Source organism: Siphateles boraxobius, unplaced genomic scaffold, assembly GCF_051911475.1.
Source record: "Siphateles boraxobius isolate OS27281-9 unplaced genomic scaffold, OSU_SipBor_1 85, whole genome shotgun sequence".
NCBI lineage: Eukaryota > Metazoa > Chordata > Actinopteri > Cypriniformes > Leuciscidae > Siphateles > Siphateles boraxobius.
In genome coordinates this window covers 815,228-833,246 of record NW_027509214.1, presented here as the reverse complement: position 1 = coordinate 833,246, position 18,019 = coordinate 815,228, and the positions used below count along the sequence as shown (strand labels likewise).

General features: G+C 39.5%; 2 protein-coding genes across 2 annotated transcripts in view; one reads left to right on the top strand and one right to left on the bottom strand.

Moving 5' to 3' along the window:
- The window catches only part of wdr25 (WD repeat domain 25), a 30,673-nt gene extending 25,182 nt beyond the window's left edge, over positions 1 to 5,491 (bottom strand). Inside the window, exons 1-2 of the mRNA XM_077221709.1 lie at positions 5,275 to 5,491; positions 4,451 to 4,974 (exon numbers count right to left, since the gene is read on the bottom strand). Coding sequence (XP_077077824.1) covers positions 4,451 to 4,945 — 495 coding nt within the window. The 5' untranslated portion in view covers positions 4,946 to 4,974; positions 5,275 to 5,491. The remainder of the gene's footprint in view (positions 1 to 4,450; positions 4,975 to 5,274) is intronic.
- A 33-nt stretch (positions 5,492 to 5,524) lies between these two features.
- Positions 5,525 to 18,019, top strand: part of wars1 (tryptophanyl-tRNA synthetase 1) — a 29,514-nt gene continuing 17,019 nt past the window's right edge. The window contains exons 1-6 of the mRNA XM_077221708.1: positions 5,525 to 5,987; positions 6,167 to 6,256; positions 8,074 to 8,305; positions 8,390 to 8,498; positions 8,818 to 8,937; positions 9,195 to 9,377. Of these exons, the coding sequence (XP_077077823.1) occupies positions 6,173 to 6,256; positions 8,074 to 8,305; positions 8,390 to 8,498; positions 8,818 to 8,937; positions 9,195 to 9,377 (728 nt within the window). The 5' untranslated portion in view covers positions 5,525 to 5,987; positions 6,167 to 6,172. The remainder of the gene's footprint in view (positions 5,988 to 6,166; positions 6,257 to 8,073; positions 8,306 to 8,389; positions 8,499 to 8,817; positions 8,938 to 9,194; positions 9,378 to 18,019) is intronic.

Genomic DNA, 18,019 nt, shown 5'->3' with positions numbered 1-18,019 from the left:
CAGGTTGGGTTGTGTTGGGCTGAGATAGGTTGTGTCAGGTTGTGTCGTGTTGGGCTGAGATAGGTTGTTTCAGGTTGGGTTGAGATAGGTTGTGTCAGGTTGTGTCGTGTTGGGCTGGGATAGGTTGTGTTGTGTTGTGTTGGGCTGGGATAGGTTGTGTTGTGTTGGGTTGAGATAGGTTGTGTCGTGTTGTGTCGTGTTGGGCTGGGATAGGTTGTGTCAGGTTGGGCTGAGATAGGTTGTGTCAGGTTGGGTTGTGTTGGGCTGGGATAGGTTGTGTTGTGTTGTGTTGGGCTGGGATAGGTTGTGTTGTGTTGGGCTGAGATAGGTTGTGTCAGGTTGAGTTGAGATAGGTTGTGTCAGGTTGGGTTGTGTTGGGCTGAGATAGGTTGTGTCAGGTTGGGTTGAGATAGGTTGTGTCAGGTTGGGTTGAGATAGGTTGTGTTGTGTTGGGCTGAGATAGGTTGTGTTGTGTTGGGTTGATATAGGTTGGGTTGTGTTGGGCCGAGATAGGTTGTGTCGTGTTGGGTTGAGATAGGTTGTGTCAGGTTGGGTTGTGTTGGGCTGAGATAGGTTGTGTCAGGTTGTGTCGTGTTGGGCTGAGATAGGTTGTTTCAGGTTGGGTTGAGATAGGTTGTGTCAGGTTGTGTCGTGTTGGGCTGGGATAGGTTGTGTTGTGTTGTGTTGGGCTGGGATAGGTTGTGTTGTGTTGGGTTGAGATAGGTTGTGTCAGGTTGTGTCGTGTTGGGCTGGGATAGGTTGTGTCAGGTTGGGCTGAGATAGGTTGTGTCAGGTTGGGTTGTGTTGGGCTGGGATAGGTTGTGTTGTGTTGTGTTGGGCTGGGATAGGTTGTGTTGTGTTGGGCTGAGATAGGTTATGTCAGGTTGAGTTGTGTTGGGCTGAGATAGGTTGTGTTGTGTTGGGCTGAGATAGGTTGTGTCAGGTTGGGTTGAGATAGGTTGTGTTGTGTTGGGCTGAGATAGGTTGTGTTGTGTTGGGCTGAGATAGGTTGTGTTGTGTTGGGCTGAGATAGGTTGTGTTGTGTTGGGCTGAGATAGGTTGTGTTGTGTTGGGCTGAGATAGGTTGTGTCAGGTTGGGTTGAGATAGGTTGTGTCAGGTTGGGTTGAGATAGGTTGTGTCAGGTTGGGTTGTGTTGGGCTGAGATAGGTTGTGTCAGGTTGGGTTGAGATAGGTTGTGTCAGGTTGGGTTGAGATAGGTTGTGTTGTGTTGGGCTGAGATAGGTTGTGTTGTGTTGGGCTGAGATAGGTTGTGTTGTGTTGGGTTGATATAGGTTGTGTTGTGTTGGGCTGAGATAGGTTGTGTTGTGTTGGGCTGAGATAGGGCTGAGATAGGTTGTGTTGTGTTGGGCTGAGATAGGTTGTGTTGTGTTGGGCTGAGATAGGTTGTGTCAGGTTGGGTTGAGATAGGTTGTGTCAGGTTGGGTTGAGATAGGTTGTGTCAGGTTGGGTTGTGTTGGGCTGAGATAGGTTGTGTCAGGTTGGGTTGAGATAGGTTGTGTCAGGTTGGGTTGAGATAGGTTGTGTTGTGTTGGGTTGAGATAGGTTGTGTTGTGTTGGGCTGAGATAGGTTGTGTTGTGTTGGGTTGATATAGGTTGGGTTGTGTTGGGCTGAGATAGGTTGTGTCAGGTTGGGTTGTGTTGGGCTGAGATAGGTTGTGTCAGGTTGTGTCGTGTTGGGCTGAGATAGGTTGTTTCAGGTTGGGTTGAGATAGGTTGTGTCAGGTTGGGCTGGGATAGGTTGTGTTGTGTTGTGTTGGGCTGGGATAGGTTGTGTTGTGTTGGGTTGAGATAGGTTGTGTCAGGTTGTGTCGTGTTGGGCTGGGATAGGTTGTGTCAGGTTGGGCTGAGATAGGTTGTGTCAGGTTGGGTTGTGTTGGGCTGGGATAGGTTGTGTTGTGTTGGGCTGGGATAGGTTGTGTTGTGTTGGGCTGAGATAGGTTGTGTCAGGTTGAGTTGTGTTGGGCTGAGATAGGTTGTGTTGTGTTGGGCTGAGATAGGTTGTGTCAGGTTGGGTTGAGATAGGTTGTGTTGTGTTGGGCTGAGATAGGTTGTGTTGTGTTGGGCTGAGATAAGTTGTGTTGTGTTGGGTTGAGATATGTTGGGTTGTGTTGGGCTGAGATAGGTTGTGTCAGGTTGGGTTGAGATAGCTTGTGTCAGGTTGGGTTGAGATAGGTTGTGTCAGGTTGGGTTGAGATAGGTTGTGTCAGGTTGGGTTGAGATAGGTTGTGTCAGGTTGGGTTGAGATAGGTTGTGTCAGGTTGGGTTGAGATAGGTTGTGTCAGGTTGGGTTGAGATAGGTTGTGTCAGGTTGGGTTGAGATAGGTTGTGTTGTGTTGGGCTGAGATAGGTTGTGTTGTGTTGGGTTGATATAGGTTGGGTTGTGTTGGGCCGAGATAGGTTGTGTCGTGTTGGGTTGAGATAGGTTGTGTCGTGTTGGGCCGAGATAGGTTGTGTCGTGTTGGGTTGAGATAGGTTGTGTCGTGTTGGGTTGAGATAGGTTGTGTCGTGTTGGGTTGAGATAGGTTGTGTCGTGTTGGGTTGAGATAGGTTGTGTCGTGTTGGGCTGAGATAGGTTGTGTTGTGTTGGGTTGATATAGGTTGGGTTGTGTTGGCCCGAGATAGGTTGTGTCGTGTTGGGCTGAGATAGGTTGTGTCGTGTTGGGTTGATATAGGTTTGGTTGTGTTGGGCTGAGATAGGTTGTGTCGTGTTGGGCTGAGATAGGTTGTGTCAGGTTGGGTCGTGTTGGGCTGAGATAGGTTGTGTCAGGTTGTGTCGTGTTGGGCTGAGATAGGTTGTGTCAGGTTGTGTCGTGTTGGGCTGAGATAGGTTGTGTCAGGTTGGGTTGAGATAGGTTGTGTCAGGTTGGATTGAGATAGGTTGTGTCAGGTTGGGTTGTGTTGGGCTGAGATAGGTTGTGTCAGGTTGGGTTGAGATAGGTTGTGTCAGGTTGGGTTGAGATAGGTTGTGTCAGGTTGGGTTGAGATAGGTTGTGTCAGGTTGTGTTGTGTTGAGATAGGTTGTGTCAGGTTGTGTCTTGGGATGTCTGTATTTTGTCTCGAGCATCAGGTTGCGCAATCAGTTCGCTCGCAACGTAAGTGATGGATTAAAATAGCGCTACCGCAGAAATAGGTTAAATTAAAACGGTCTTTACAAAGCGAAGCACTAAATATAAAGGCAGTTAATAACAGCAGCAGTAAAATATTGTTTTTTAGTCACTGTACTCAGTGGTTTTCAGCGAATGCTTGTGCACTAATGCATAATTTCTCCTGTCCTTTACTCAAGCCTGTTAGCTTGCTGGGTAACGTTACCTCCATTCCGTTCTCTTTTTATAGCATTTGTCTACTAAGTTTTAATTGTTTTTCAAACGCGATCTACTGCGGCTCTACGTTCACACAATTGTTTTCAGTCTTTCTATATTTATTTAATCAATTTATCCTTATATTATATTCTTTTATATATTATATATATATAATATATATTATATTCTTTATCCTTATATTCCTTATATATAATTAATTTTAAATAAAAATTAAATGAATTATATATTTTAGATGTTTTTAGTTTGTTTTTAGTTCAGATATTCACATCTGAACAACATGTCTGTGTAAATTTGTTTTAACAAAAATTGTGTTAAAACATAATATGTTGGATATCATTTTTTTAACAATAATCATGTTTGTCAACTTGCCATCAGCAATTATCATTAAAAACAATGCAAATATTGATATTAGTAAAACTCAATGTGTGGCTTTTGCACTTTTTAAAGTACACTTTTACACATAAATACCCTGATTTACGGTTTTATTTAGTTATAATAAAAAAAAAAATCTAATTTAATTTCTATCCGATTAATCGATTAATCGAAAAAATAATCGTCCGATTAATCGATTATCAAAATAATCGTTAGTTGCAGCTCTAGTTGAGATAGGTTGTGTCAGGTTGTGCTGAGATAGGTTGTGTCAGGTTGTGTTGTGTTGGGCTGAGATAGGTTGTGTCGTGTTGGGTTGAGATAGGTTGTGTTGTGTTGGGCTGAGATAGGTTGTGTTGTGTTGGGCTGAGATAGGTTGTGTTGTGTTGGGCTGAGATAGGTTGTGTTGTGTTGGGCTGAGATAGGTTGTGTTGTGTTGGGCTGAGATAGGTTGTGTCAGGTTGGGTTGTGTTGGGCTGAGATAGGTTGTGTTGTGTTGGGCTGAGATAGGTTGGGTTGTGTTGGGCTGAGATAGGTTGTGTTGTGTTGGGCTGAGATAGGTTGTGTTGGGCTGAGATAGGTTGTGTCAGGTTGTGTTGTGTTGGGCTGAGATAGGTTGTGTTGTGTTGGGCTGAGATAGGTTGTGTTGTGTTGGGCTGAGATAGGTTGTGTCAGGTTGTGTTGTGTTGGGCTGAGATAGGTTGTGTCAGGTTGGGTTGTTGCGTCAGGTTACTCCTACCTTGCAGGTGTTGTCCATGGAGGCCGAGAGCAGCAGGTGACTGAGATGCTCCACTGGACTCCATTGCAGTGTGTTCACTGGACCCTGGTGGGCCTGAAGGAGACACTGCACTCGTCTGGGCAGCTCGACCCGACCCGGCTTCAGGGCCAGGAACGGCCGGACCCTCTCCGAGACCTCGGACAGCAGACGAGCTCCGGCAGGTGGAGGTGTGTGAGGTGTGTGAGGTGTGTGAGGAGTGTCTGGGGTCAGGGCCGCTGCGCTGGACACTCGCTGTCTCTTAGGAACATACGGCCTGACTCCGGCCGGCAGCGGCGGAGCCCTCTTCCTGCAGCCAGACACACTCGCTGCTGCTGCTGCTGCTGATGATGAAGATGAAGATGAAGAGCTCATGATGAGGGGCTGATCTTCATAAAGCTCCAGGTGAGGATGAGGAGCAGACTGAAGATCTGGATCCGGATCACTGTCAGAATCCTCATATTCCACCAGTGAAGCCATGATGATCACTCACAAACCACTGCATGAGTCTGCGTGGACAACAATATCAATAATAACATATAAATATATATATTAACTAAAAATAGATTTAAAAAGATCAAAAAACAATAAGAATCTTCTTAATGAAACAGTCAAACATTTAAGACTAAGAAAGAATAAAAATCTTACTAATAAAGCGAGACAAGAGTTCAACTTTTGTAAAAAGAAAGAATATTACACATATGTATATTTATTTAAATGACAGTAGGTACAACGACAAATATATCTTGGTTTTATTCTAATAATTAAAAATAAAGCAGCAGAATACACTAGATTGTCCAAAAACTCACATTAAACGACGAGTAACTGACATCATAAACATCATCTATCAGCGAATATTGATCCGTCAAATCCCTTTCATAATAAACGCATCTGTGCATCAGTTTAAATCGTTGGTATAACAATACAGACAGTCAGTTATTCTTGTTCATATGATTAATATTCGCTTCTGTCGGGCGGTGTTTTTAATTTGAAATATCAGGCAGCGAAACTCCGGAAGAGCGAGTGAGGAATTTACAGGCAAAATAAGAGTCTCGTTTTAATGAACAGCTTTAATGCATTACCTTTATCGGAGTAAAACCGAGTAAGACTAAAAGTGCCAGCTGTCTTATTTAGATTAACCGTAACATTGGTTTGTGGGGTTAATAATCGTGTGTTTACACGACACATATAATCCACATTTTTGATATTGATTCAGTTATTTATCTGAGCGATGAGCACTTGTAGAGGAAGCGACAAAATAAGAGTTTAAAAAATAAATAAGAATTCGTGTTTATAAAATACACATCTTATATATTTCAGCTTGTGTGTATCGCCGTTATTGAAGTCAAACACAGTATGTCTAAAAGTGTTTTTATAAAAAATATTTTCGCTGACAGTGACGTGTGAGACATGCGACCGGAATCACATGGAGCGAATGTTTCCGGTAGGGCAGAGATCGGTGTGACACTGGCACAGTGAGTCTGATGCAAGTGGAATGAATTAAACCATCTAACTCAAAAAGGTGCGTTTGTTTATTCTTCATAACTATTTAATACTGAAATTAACTTGTAATTATTGCTCGTGTGAGCGCTGGTCATGACACTGATTGCAGATCTGTGTTTAAAGGCTGGCATGCGGCAGCGAGCATATGTTAGTCTCGTTATTACAGTATCAGTATGATGTCTGATGATGGTGTTACAGGTAAAGATGTCGAGCCCGATGGAGCTGTACGCGCAGCTCTCCGCTCAGGGACTCGCGGTGCGGGAGATCAAGGCTCAGAAGGGAAATAAAGTCAGTCTCCACTTATGTTGTCAAATAATAATATTACAAATGTGTTCATAAGAAAATTATACATTTCTATTATATATTATTTCCATATAACTATTTTTAATTCGCTGTAATCTCATTTTCATTTATCTTCTTATTTGTTATTTATTGTAATCTAATTTTTATTTATTGTGATCAAAAGTTTATTTATTATATAGCACTTTACTGATGCATTATTTATTTATTTGCTCATTTATTATTTACATTTTTCTAATCATTTTTGTTTTTAAATGTGTATTTATTGAATTATGTACCTGTTTATTTACTGTAATCTGTTTCTTAATTATTTCAAAAATAAGTGAGTCTACAGTGATCATGCTTGTGTGTGTGAGTGTGTGTTCTGGTGTGTGTTGATCAGGCTGATGTGTGTGTGTTCTGGTGTGTGTTGATCAGGCTGATGTGTGTGTGTTCTGGTGTGTGTTGATCAGGCTGATGTGTGTGTGTTCTGGTGTGTGTTGATCAGGCTTATGTGTGTGTGTTCTGGTGTGTGTTGATCAGGCTGATGTGTGTGTGTTCTGGTGTGTGTTGATCAGGCTGATGTGTGTGTTGATCAGGCTGATGTGTGTGTTCTGGTGTGTGTTGATCAGGCTGATGTGTGTGTTGATCAGGCTGATGTGTGTGTTCTGGTGTGTGTTGATCAGGCTGATGTGTGTGTTGATCAGGCTGATGTGTGTGTTCTGGTGTGTGTCGATCAGGCTGATGTGTGTGTTGATCAGGCTGATGTGTGTGTGTTCTGGTGTGTGTTGATCAGGCTTATGTGTGTGTGTTCTGGTGTGTGTTGATCAGGCTGATGTGTGTGTTGATCAGGCTGATGTGTGTGTTCTGGTGTGTGTTGATCAGGCTGATGTGTGTGTGTTCTGGTGTGTGTTGATCAGGCTGATGTGTGGGTTCTGGTGTGTGTTGCTCAGGCTGATGTGTGTGTGTTCTGGTGTGTGTTGATCAGGCTGATGTGTGTGTGTTCTGGTGTGTGTTGCTCAGGCTGATGTGTGTGTGTTCTGGTGTGTGTTGATCAGGCTGATGTGTGTGTGTGTTCTGGTGTGTGTTGATCAGGCTGATGTGTGTGTGTGTTCTGGTGTGTGTTGCTCAGGCTGATGTGTGTGTGTTCTGGTGTGTGTTGATCAGGCTGATGTGTGTGTGTTCTGGTGTGTGTTGATCAGGCTGATGTGTGTGTGTTCTGGTGTGTGTTGATCAGGCTGATGTGTGTGTGTTCTGGTGTGTGTTGATCAGGCTGATGTGTGTGTTCTGGTGTGTGTTGCTCAGGCTGATGTGTGTGTGTTCTGGTGTGTGTTGATCAGGCTGATGTGTGTGTGTTCTGGTGTGTGTTGCTCAGGCTGATGTGTGTGTGTTCTGGTGTGTGTTGATCAGGCTGATGTGTGTGTTCTGGTGTGTGTTGCTCAGGCTGATGTGTGTGTGTTCTGGTGTGTGTTGATCAGGCTGATGTGTGTGTGTTCTGGTGTGTGTTGCTCAGGCTGATGTGTGTGTGTTCTGGTGTGTGTTGATCAGGCTGATGTGTGTGTGTTCTGGTGTGTGTTGATCAGGCTGATGTGTGTGTGTTCTGGTGTGTGTTGATCAGGCTGATGTGTGTGTGTTCTGGTGTGTGTTGATCAGGCTGATGTGTGTGTGTTCTGGTATGTGTTGCTCAGGCTGATGTGTGTGTGTTCTGGTGTGTGTTGATCAGGCTGATGTGTGTGTTCTGGTGTGTGTTGCTCAGGCTGATGTGTGTGTGTTCTGGTGTGTGTTGCTCAGGCTGATGTGTGTGTGTTCTGGTGTGTGTTGATCAGGCTGATGTGGAGTCGGCAGTGCAGCTGCTGCTGAGGATGAAGGAGGATTATAAACGCGTCACCGGTCAGGATTATCAGGCCGGACGCCCGCCGACACACACCGGGAGGAGCCGTGAGGATGATGATGATGCGGATCCGGCTGAGGACGAGGAGGAGGAGGAAGATGACCGGGTCGATCCCTGGAACGTGTCCACAAGCAGCGCTAAAGGAGTTGACTACGACAAGCTCATCGGTTGGTTGCTGTGACTCTGAGTGTGTGATGTGTGTGGATGATGTAAGTGTGTGAGTAATCAGTGTATATATTATATATAATCAGTGCGGTTCGGCAGCTGTAAGATCGAGCAGGAACTGGTGGACAGAATCGCTCGAGTCACGGGGAAAACACCGCATCACTTCCTGCGCAGGGGAATCTTCTTCTCACACAGGTGACATCACACACACACACACACACACACACACACACACACACACACACACACACACACACACACACACACACACACACACACACACACACACACTCAAATATCTACAGGTGAAACTCAAAAAATTACAATATCGTGCATCAGTTCATTCAAATTTTTCGAGTTTAGTAAGTATAAAAACAACAACTGAAAGTCGTAATAATGTAACTTAATAGAAACATTTTCCAAACATATTTGACACACATCTATAATAATCTTCATGTTTGACAGTGGATGGTTGATGATGATGTTGTGTTGATGATGATGTTGTGTTGGTCAGGGACATGCATCAGATTCTGGACGCGTTCGAGAGCCAGAAGTCCTTCTATCTTTACACGGGTCGTGGACCGTCCTCTGGGGCCATGCATGTGGGTCACATGATCCCCTTCCTCTTCACCAAGTGAGTGTGTGTGCATGTGAGCGAGTGTGTGTGTGTCTGTGTGTGTGTGTGTGTGTGTCAGGTGGCTGCAGGACGTGTTTGATGTTCCTCTGGTGGTTCAGCTGATGAGTGTGTGTGTGTGTTTGTGTGTGTGTGTGTGTGTGTGTGTGTGTCAGGTGGCTGCAGGACGTGTTTGATGTTCCTCTGGTGGTTCAGCTGACGGGTCTGTGTGTGTGTGTGTGTGTGTGTGTCTGTGTGTGTGTGTGTGTGTGTGTCAGGTGGCTGCAGGACGTGTTTGATGTTCCTCTGGTGGTTCAGATGACTGATGATGAGAAGTATCTGTGGAAGGATCTGTCGCTGGAGGATTGTCATCGATACACACTGGAGAACGCCAGAGACATCATCGCCTGCGGGTTCCACCCGGACAAGACCTTCATCTTCTCCGATCTCGACTATATGGGGTAAACCCAAATATACATAACTGCATTTCATCTGCGTATGGATATAACCGCTATAATTATCATATAACAGCATCTCATTTGCGTATGGATATCAGTGCTATTATTATCATATAACTGCATCTCATCTGCATATGGATATCAGTGCTATTATTATCATATAACCAAATCTCATCTGCGTATGGATATCTGTGCTATTATTATCATATAACCGCATCTCATCTGCGTATGGATATCAGTGCTATTATTATCATATAACTGCATCTCATCTGCATATGGATATCAGTGCTATTATTATCATATAACCAAATCTCATCTGCGTATGGATATCTGTGCTATTATTATCATATAACCGCATCTCATCTGCGTATGGATATCAGTGCTATTATTATCATATAACAGCATCTCATCTGCGTATGGATATCAGTGCTATTATTATCATATAACTGCATCTCATCTGCGTATGGATATCAGTGCTATTATTATCATATAACCAAATCTCATCTGCGTATGGATATCAGTGCTATTATTATCATATAACTGCATCTCATCTGCGTATGGATATCAGTGCTATTATTATCATATAACTGCATCTCATCTGCGTATGGATATCAGTGCTATTATTATCATATAACCAAATCTCATCTGCATATGGATATCAGTGCTATTATTATCATATAACTGCATCTCATCTGCGTATGGATATCAGTGCTATTATTATCATATAACCAAATCTCATCTGCGTATGGATATCAGTGCTATTATTATCATATAACTGCATCTCATCTGCGTATGGATATCAGTGCTATTATTATCATATAACCGCATCTCATCTGCGTATGGATATCAGTGCTATTATTATCATATAACCAAATCTCATCTGCGTATGGATATCAGTGCTATTATTATCATATAACAGCATCTCATCTGCGTATGGATATCAGTGCTATTATTATCATATAACTGCATCTCATCTGCGTATGGATATCAGTGCTATTATTATCATATAACCAAATCTCATCTGCGTATGGATATCAGTGCTATTATTATCATATAACTGCATCTCATCTGCGTATGGATATCAGTGCTATTATTATCATATAACCAAATCTCATCTGCGTATGGATATCAGTGCTATTATTATTATATAACCGCATCTCATCTGCGTATGGATATAACCGCTATAATTATCATATAACAGCATCTCATTTGCGTATGGATATCAGTGCTATTATTATCATATAACTGCATCTCATCTGCATATGGATATCTGTGCTATTATTATTATCATATAACCGCATCTCATCTGCGTATGGATATCTGTGCTATTATTATCATATAACCGCATCTCATCTGCGTATGGATATCAGTGCTATTATTATCATATAACTGCATCTCATCTGCATATGGATATCAGTGCTATTATTATCATATAACCAAATCTCATCTGCGTATGGATATCTGTGCTATTATTATCATATAACCGCATCTCATCTGCGTATGGATATCTGTGCTATTATTATCATATAACCAAATCTCATCTGCGTATGGATATCAGTGCTATTATTATCATATAACAGCATCTCATCTGCGTATGGATATCAGTGCTATTATTATCATATAACTGCATCTCATCTGCGTATGGATATCAGTGCTATTATTATCATATAACCAAATCTCATCTGCGTATGGATATCAGTGCTATTATTATCATATAACAGCATCTCATCTGCGTATGGATATCAGTGCTATTATTATCATATAACCGCATCTCATCTGCGTATGGATATCTGTGCTATTATTATCATATAACCGCATCTCATCTGCGTATGGATATAACCGCTATAATTATCATATAACAGCATCTCATTTGCGTATGGATATCAGTGCTATTATTATCATATAACTGCATCTCATCTGCATATGGATATCTGTGCTATTATTATCATATAACCGCATCTCATCTGCGTATGGATATCTGTGCTATTATTATCATATAACCGCATCTCATCTGCGTATGGATATAACCGCTATTATTATCATATAACAGCATCTCATCTACGTATGGATATCAGTGCTATTATTATCATATAACCAAATCTCATCTGCATATGGATATCAGTGCTATTATTATCATATAACAGCATCTCATCTGCGTATGGATATCAGTGCTATTATTATCATATAACTGCATCTCATCTGCATATGGATATCAGTGCTATTATCATCATTTAACCGCATCTCATCTGCGTATGGATATCAGTGCTATTATCATCATTTAACCGCATCTCATCTGCATATGGATATCTGTGCTATTATTATCATATAACAGCATCTCATCTGCGTATGGATATCAGTGCTATTATTATCATATAACTGCATCTCATCTGCATATGGATATCAGTGCTATTATTATCATATAACTGCATCTCATCTGCGTATGGATATCAGTGCTATTATCATCATATAACTGCATCTCATCTGCTTATGGATATCAGTGCTATTATCATCATTTAACCGCATCTCATCTGCATATGGATATCTGTGCTATTATTATCATATAACAGCATCTCATCTGCGTATGGATATCAGTGCTATTATTATCATATAACTGCATCTCATCTGCATATGGATATCAGTGCTATTATTATCATATAACTGCATCTCATCTGCGTATGGATATCAGTGCTATTATCATCATATAACTGCATCTCATCTGCGTATGGATATCAGTGCTATTATCATCATTTAACCGCATCTCATCTGCATATGGATATCAGTGCTATTATCATCATTTAACCGCATCTCATCTGCGTATGGATATCAGTGCTATTATCATCATTTAACCGCATCTCATCTGCATATGGATATCAGTGCTATTATTATCATATAACTGCATCTCATCTGCGTATGGATATCAGTGCTATTATCATCATTTAACCGCATCTCATCTGCATATGGATATCAGTGCTATTATCATCATTTAACCGCATCTCATCTGCGTATGGATATCAGTGCTATTATCATCATTTAACCGCATCTCATCTGCATATGGATATCTGTGCTATTATTATCATATAACAGCATCTCATCTGCGTATGGATATCAGTGCTATTATTATCATATAACTGCATCTCATCTGCGTATGGATATCAGTGCTATTATCATCATTTAACCGCATCTCATCTGCATATGGATATCAGTGCTATTATTATCATATAACTGCATCTCATCTGCATATGGATATCTGTGCTATTATTATCATATAACAGCATCTCATCTGCGTATGGATATCAGTGCTATTATTATCATATAACTGCATCTCATCTGCATATGGATATCTGTGCTATTATCATCATTTAACCGCATCTCATCTGCGTATGGATATCAGTGCTATTATTATCATATAACTGCATCTCATCTGCATATGGATATCAGTGCTATTATTATTATCATATAACTGCATCTCATCTGCATATGGATATCAGTGCTATTATCATCATTTAACCGCATCTCATCTGCGTATGGATATCAGTGCTATTATCATCATTTAACCGCATCTCATCTGCATATGGATATCTGTGCTATAATTATCAAAAATTGGTTTTTGTAAACCAATCAGAGGGTTGGTGGTGTAAAGCTGCTTTTTTTATTTAAAAATCTGTTCTGCTTTTCTGTTTACAGAAATATGTTCTAATTTTGGAATAAAACATAAGTGACCTTTTTGTCAGCTTGCTTATTAGTGAATTTCTTGATATCATTGGAATGGTAATTATTGACTTTAGCCTGGATTGTTGGCTCGCAATATCGCAATATATATCGTTGGGAAAAAAATATCGCAATGTAATTTTTTTCCAATATCGTGCAGCCCTAGTGCTATTATCATCATATAACCGCATCTCATCTGCGTATGGATATCTGTGCTATTATTATCATATAACCGCATCTCATCTGCGTATGGATATCAGTGCTATTATTATCATATAACCGCATCTCATCTGCGTATGGATATCAGTGCTACTATTATCATATAACAGCCTCTCATCTGTGTATGGATATCAGTGCTATTATTATCATATAACCGCATCTCATCTGCGTATGGATATCAGTGCTATTATTATTATTATTATTATTATATAACTGCATCTCATCTGCGTATGGATATCAGTGCTACTATTATCATATAACAGCCTCTCATCTGTGTATGGATATCAGTGCTATTATTATCATATAACCGCATCTCATCTGCGTATGGATATAACCGCTATTATTATTATTATTATTATTATATAACTGCATCTCATCTGCGTATGGATATCAGTGCTATTATTATCATATAACCACATCTCATCTGCGTATGGATATAACCGCTATTATTATCATCATATAACCGCATCTCATCTGCGTATGGATATCAGTGCTATTATTATCATATAACCGCATCTCATCTGCGTATGGATATCAGTGCTATTATTATCATATAACCGCATCTCATCTGCGTATGGATATCAGTGCTACTATTATCATATAACAGCGTCTCATCTGCGTATGGATATAACCGCTATTATTATCATCATATAACTGCATCTCATCTGCGTATGGATATCAGTGCTATTATTATCATATAACCGCATCTCATCTGCGTATGGATATCTGTGCTATTATTATCATATAACCGCATCTCATCTGCGTATGGATATCTGTGCTATTATTATCATATAACCGCATCTCATCTGCGTATGGATATCTGTGCTATTATTATCATATAACCGCATCTCATCTGCGTATGGATATCAGTGCTACTATTATCATATAACAGCCTCTCATCTGCGTATGGATATAACCGCTATTATTATCATCATATAACTGCATCTCATCTGCGTATGGATATCAGTGCTATTATTATCATATAACCGCATCTCATCTGCGTATGGATATCAGTGCTATTATTATCATATAACAGCATCTCATCTGCGTATGGATATCAGTGCTACTATTATCATATAACAGCCTCTCATCTGTGTATGGATATAACCTCTATTATTATTATTATTATTATTATATAACTGCATCTCATCTGCGTATGGATATCAGTGCTATTATTATCATATAACCGCATCTCATCTGCGTATGGATATCAGTGCTATTATTATCATATAACCGCATCTCATCTGCGTATGGATATCAGTGCTATTATTATCATCATATAACCGCATCTCATCTGCGTATGGATATCAGTGCTATTATTATCATATAACCGCATCTCATCTGCGTATGGATATCAGTGCTATTATTATCATATAACCGCATCTCATCTGCGTATGGATATCAGTGCTATTATTATCATATAACCGCATCTCATCTGCGTTTGGACATCAGTGCTATTATTATCATATAACCAAATCTCATTTGCGTATGGATATCAGTGCTATTATTATCATATAACCGCATCTCATCTGCGTATGGATATCAGTGCTATTATTATTATATAACCGCATCTCATCTGCGTTTGGACATCAGTGCTATTATTATCATATAACCGCATCTCATCTGCGTATGGATATCAGTGCTATTATTATTATTATATAACTGCATCTCATTTGCATATGGATATCAGTGCTATTATCATATAACTGCATCTCATCTGCGTATGGATATCAGTACTATTATTATCATATAACCGCATCTCATCTGCGTATGGATATCAGTGCTATTATCATATAACCGCATCTCATCTGCGTATGGATATCAGTGCTATTATTATCATATAACCGCATCTCATCTGCGTATGGATATCAGTGCTATTATTATCATATAACCGCATCTCATCTGCGTATGGATATCAGTGCTTTTATTATCATATAACCGCATCTCATATGCGTATGGATATCAGTGCTATTATTATCATATAACCGCATCTCATCTGCGTATGGATATCAGTGCTATTATTATTATATAACCGCATCTCATCTGCGTATGGATATCAGTGCTATTATTATTATATAACCGCATCTCATCTGCGTTTGGACATCAGTGCTATTATTATTATTATATAACTGCATCTCATTTGCATATGGATATCAGTGCTATTATTATTATATAACCGCATCTCATCTGCGTATGGATATCAGTGCTATTATTATTATATAACCGCATCTCATCTGCGTTTGGACATCAGTGCTATTATTATTATCATATAACCGCATCTCATCTGCGTATGGATATCAGTGCTATTATTATTATATAACCGCATCTCATCTGCGTATGGATTTCAGTGCTATTATTATTATATAACCGCATCTCATCTGCGTTTGGACATCAGTGCTATTATTATTATTATATAACTGCATCTCATCTGCGTATGGATATAAGTGCTATTATTATTATCATATAACTGCATCTCATCTGCGTATGGATATAAGTGCTATTATTATTATCATATAACTGCATCTCATCTGCGTATGGATATCACTGCTACTATTATCATATAACCGCATCTCATCTGCGTATGGATATCAGTGCTATTATTATCATATAACCGCATCTCATCTGCGTATGGATATCAGTGCTACTATTATCATATAACCCCATCTCATCTGCGTATGGATATCAGTACTATTATTATTATTATATAACTGCATCTCATCTGCGTATGGATATCAGTGCTATTATTATCATATAACCGCATCTCATCTGCGTATGGATATCAGTGCTATTATTATCATATAACCGCATCTCATCTGCGTATGGATATCAGTGCTACTATTATCATATAACCGCATCTCATCTGCGTATGGATATCAGTGCTATTATTATCATATAACTGCATCTCATCTGCGTATGGATATCAGTGCTATTATTATCATATAACCGCATCTCATCTGCGTATGGATATCAGTGCTATTATCATATAACTGCATCTCATCTGCATATGGATATCAGTGCTATTATCATATAACTGCATCTCATCTGCGTATGGATATCAGTACTATTATTATCATATAACCGCATCTCATCTGCGTATGGATATCAGTGCTATTATTATCATATAACCGCATCTCATCTGCGTATGGATATCAGTGCTACTATTATCATATAACCGCATCTCATCTGCGTATGGATATCAGTGCTATTATTATCATATAACCGCATCTCATCTGCGTATGGATATCAGTGCTACTATTATCATATAACCGCATCTCATATGCGTATGGATATCAGTACTATTATTATCATATAACCGCATCTCATCTGCGTATGGATATCAGTGCTACTATTATCATATAACCGCATCTCATCTGCGTATGGATATCAGTGCTATTATTATCATATAACCAAATCTCATCTGCGTATGGATATAACCGCTATTATTATCATATAACCGCATCTCATCTACGTATGGATATCAGTGCTATTATTATCATATAACCAAATCTCATCTGCGTATGGATATAACCGCTATTATTATCATATAACTGCATCTCATCTGCGTATGGATATCAGTGCTATTATTATCATATAACCACATCTCATCTGCGTAATGGATATCAGTGCTATTATTATTATTATATAACTGCATCTCATTTGCATATGGATATCAGTGCTACTATTATCATATAACCGCATCTCATCTGCGTATGGATATCAGTGCTATTATTATCATATAACCGCATCTGATCTGCTTATGGATATAAGTGCTATTATTATTATTATATAACTGCATCTCATTTGCATATGGATATCAGTGCTACTATTATCATATAACCGCATCTCATCTGCGTATGGATTTAACCGCTATTATTATCATCATATAACAGCATCTCATCTGCGTATGGATTTAACCGCTATTATTATTATTATATAACCGCATCTCATCTGCGTATGGATATAAGTGCTATTATTATCATATAACCGCATCTCATCTGCGTATGGATATCTGTGCTATTATTATCATATAACAGCATCTCATCTGCGTATGGATATCAGTGCTACTATTATCATATAACAGCCTCTCATCTGTGTATGGATATAACCTCTATTATTATTATTATTATTATTATATAACTGCATCTCATCTGCGTATGGATATCAGTGCTATTATTATCATATAACCGCATCTCATCTGCGTATGGATATCAGTGCTATTATTATCATATAACCGCATCTCATCTGCGTAATGGATATCAGTGCTACTATTATCATATAACCGCATCTCATCTGCGTATGGATATCAGTGCTATTATTATCATATAACCGCATCTGATCTGCTTATGGATATAAGTGCTATTATTATTATTATATAACTGCATCTCATTTGCATATAGATATAACCGCTATTATTATCATATAACCGCATCTCATCTGCGTATGGATATAACCGCTATTATTATCATCATATAACAGCATCTCATCTGCGTATGGATATCTGTGCTATTATTATCATATAACTGCATCTCATCTGCGTATGGATATCAGTGCTATTATTATCATATAACCGCATCTCATCTGCGTATGGATATCTGTGCTATTATTATCATATAACCGCATCTCATCTGCGTATGGATATCAGTGCTATTATTATTATTATATAACTGCATCTCATTTGCATATGGATATCAGTGCTATTATCATATAACTGCATCTCA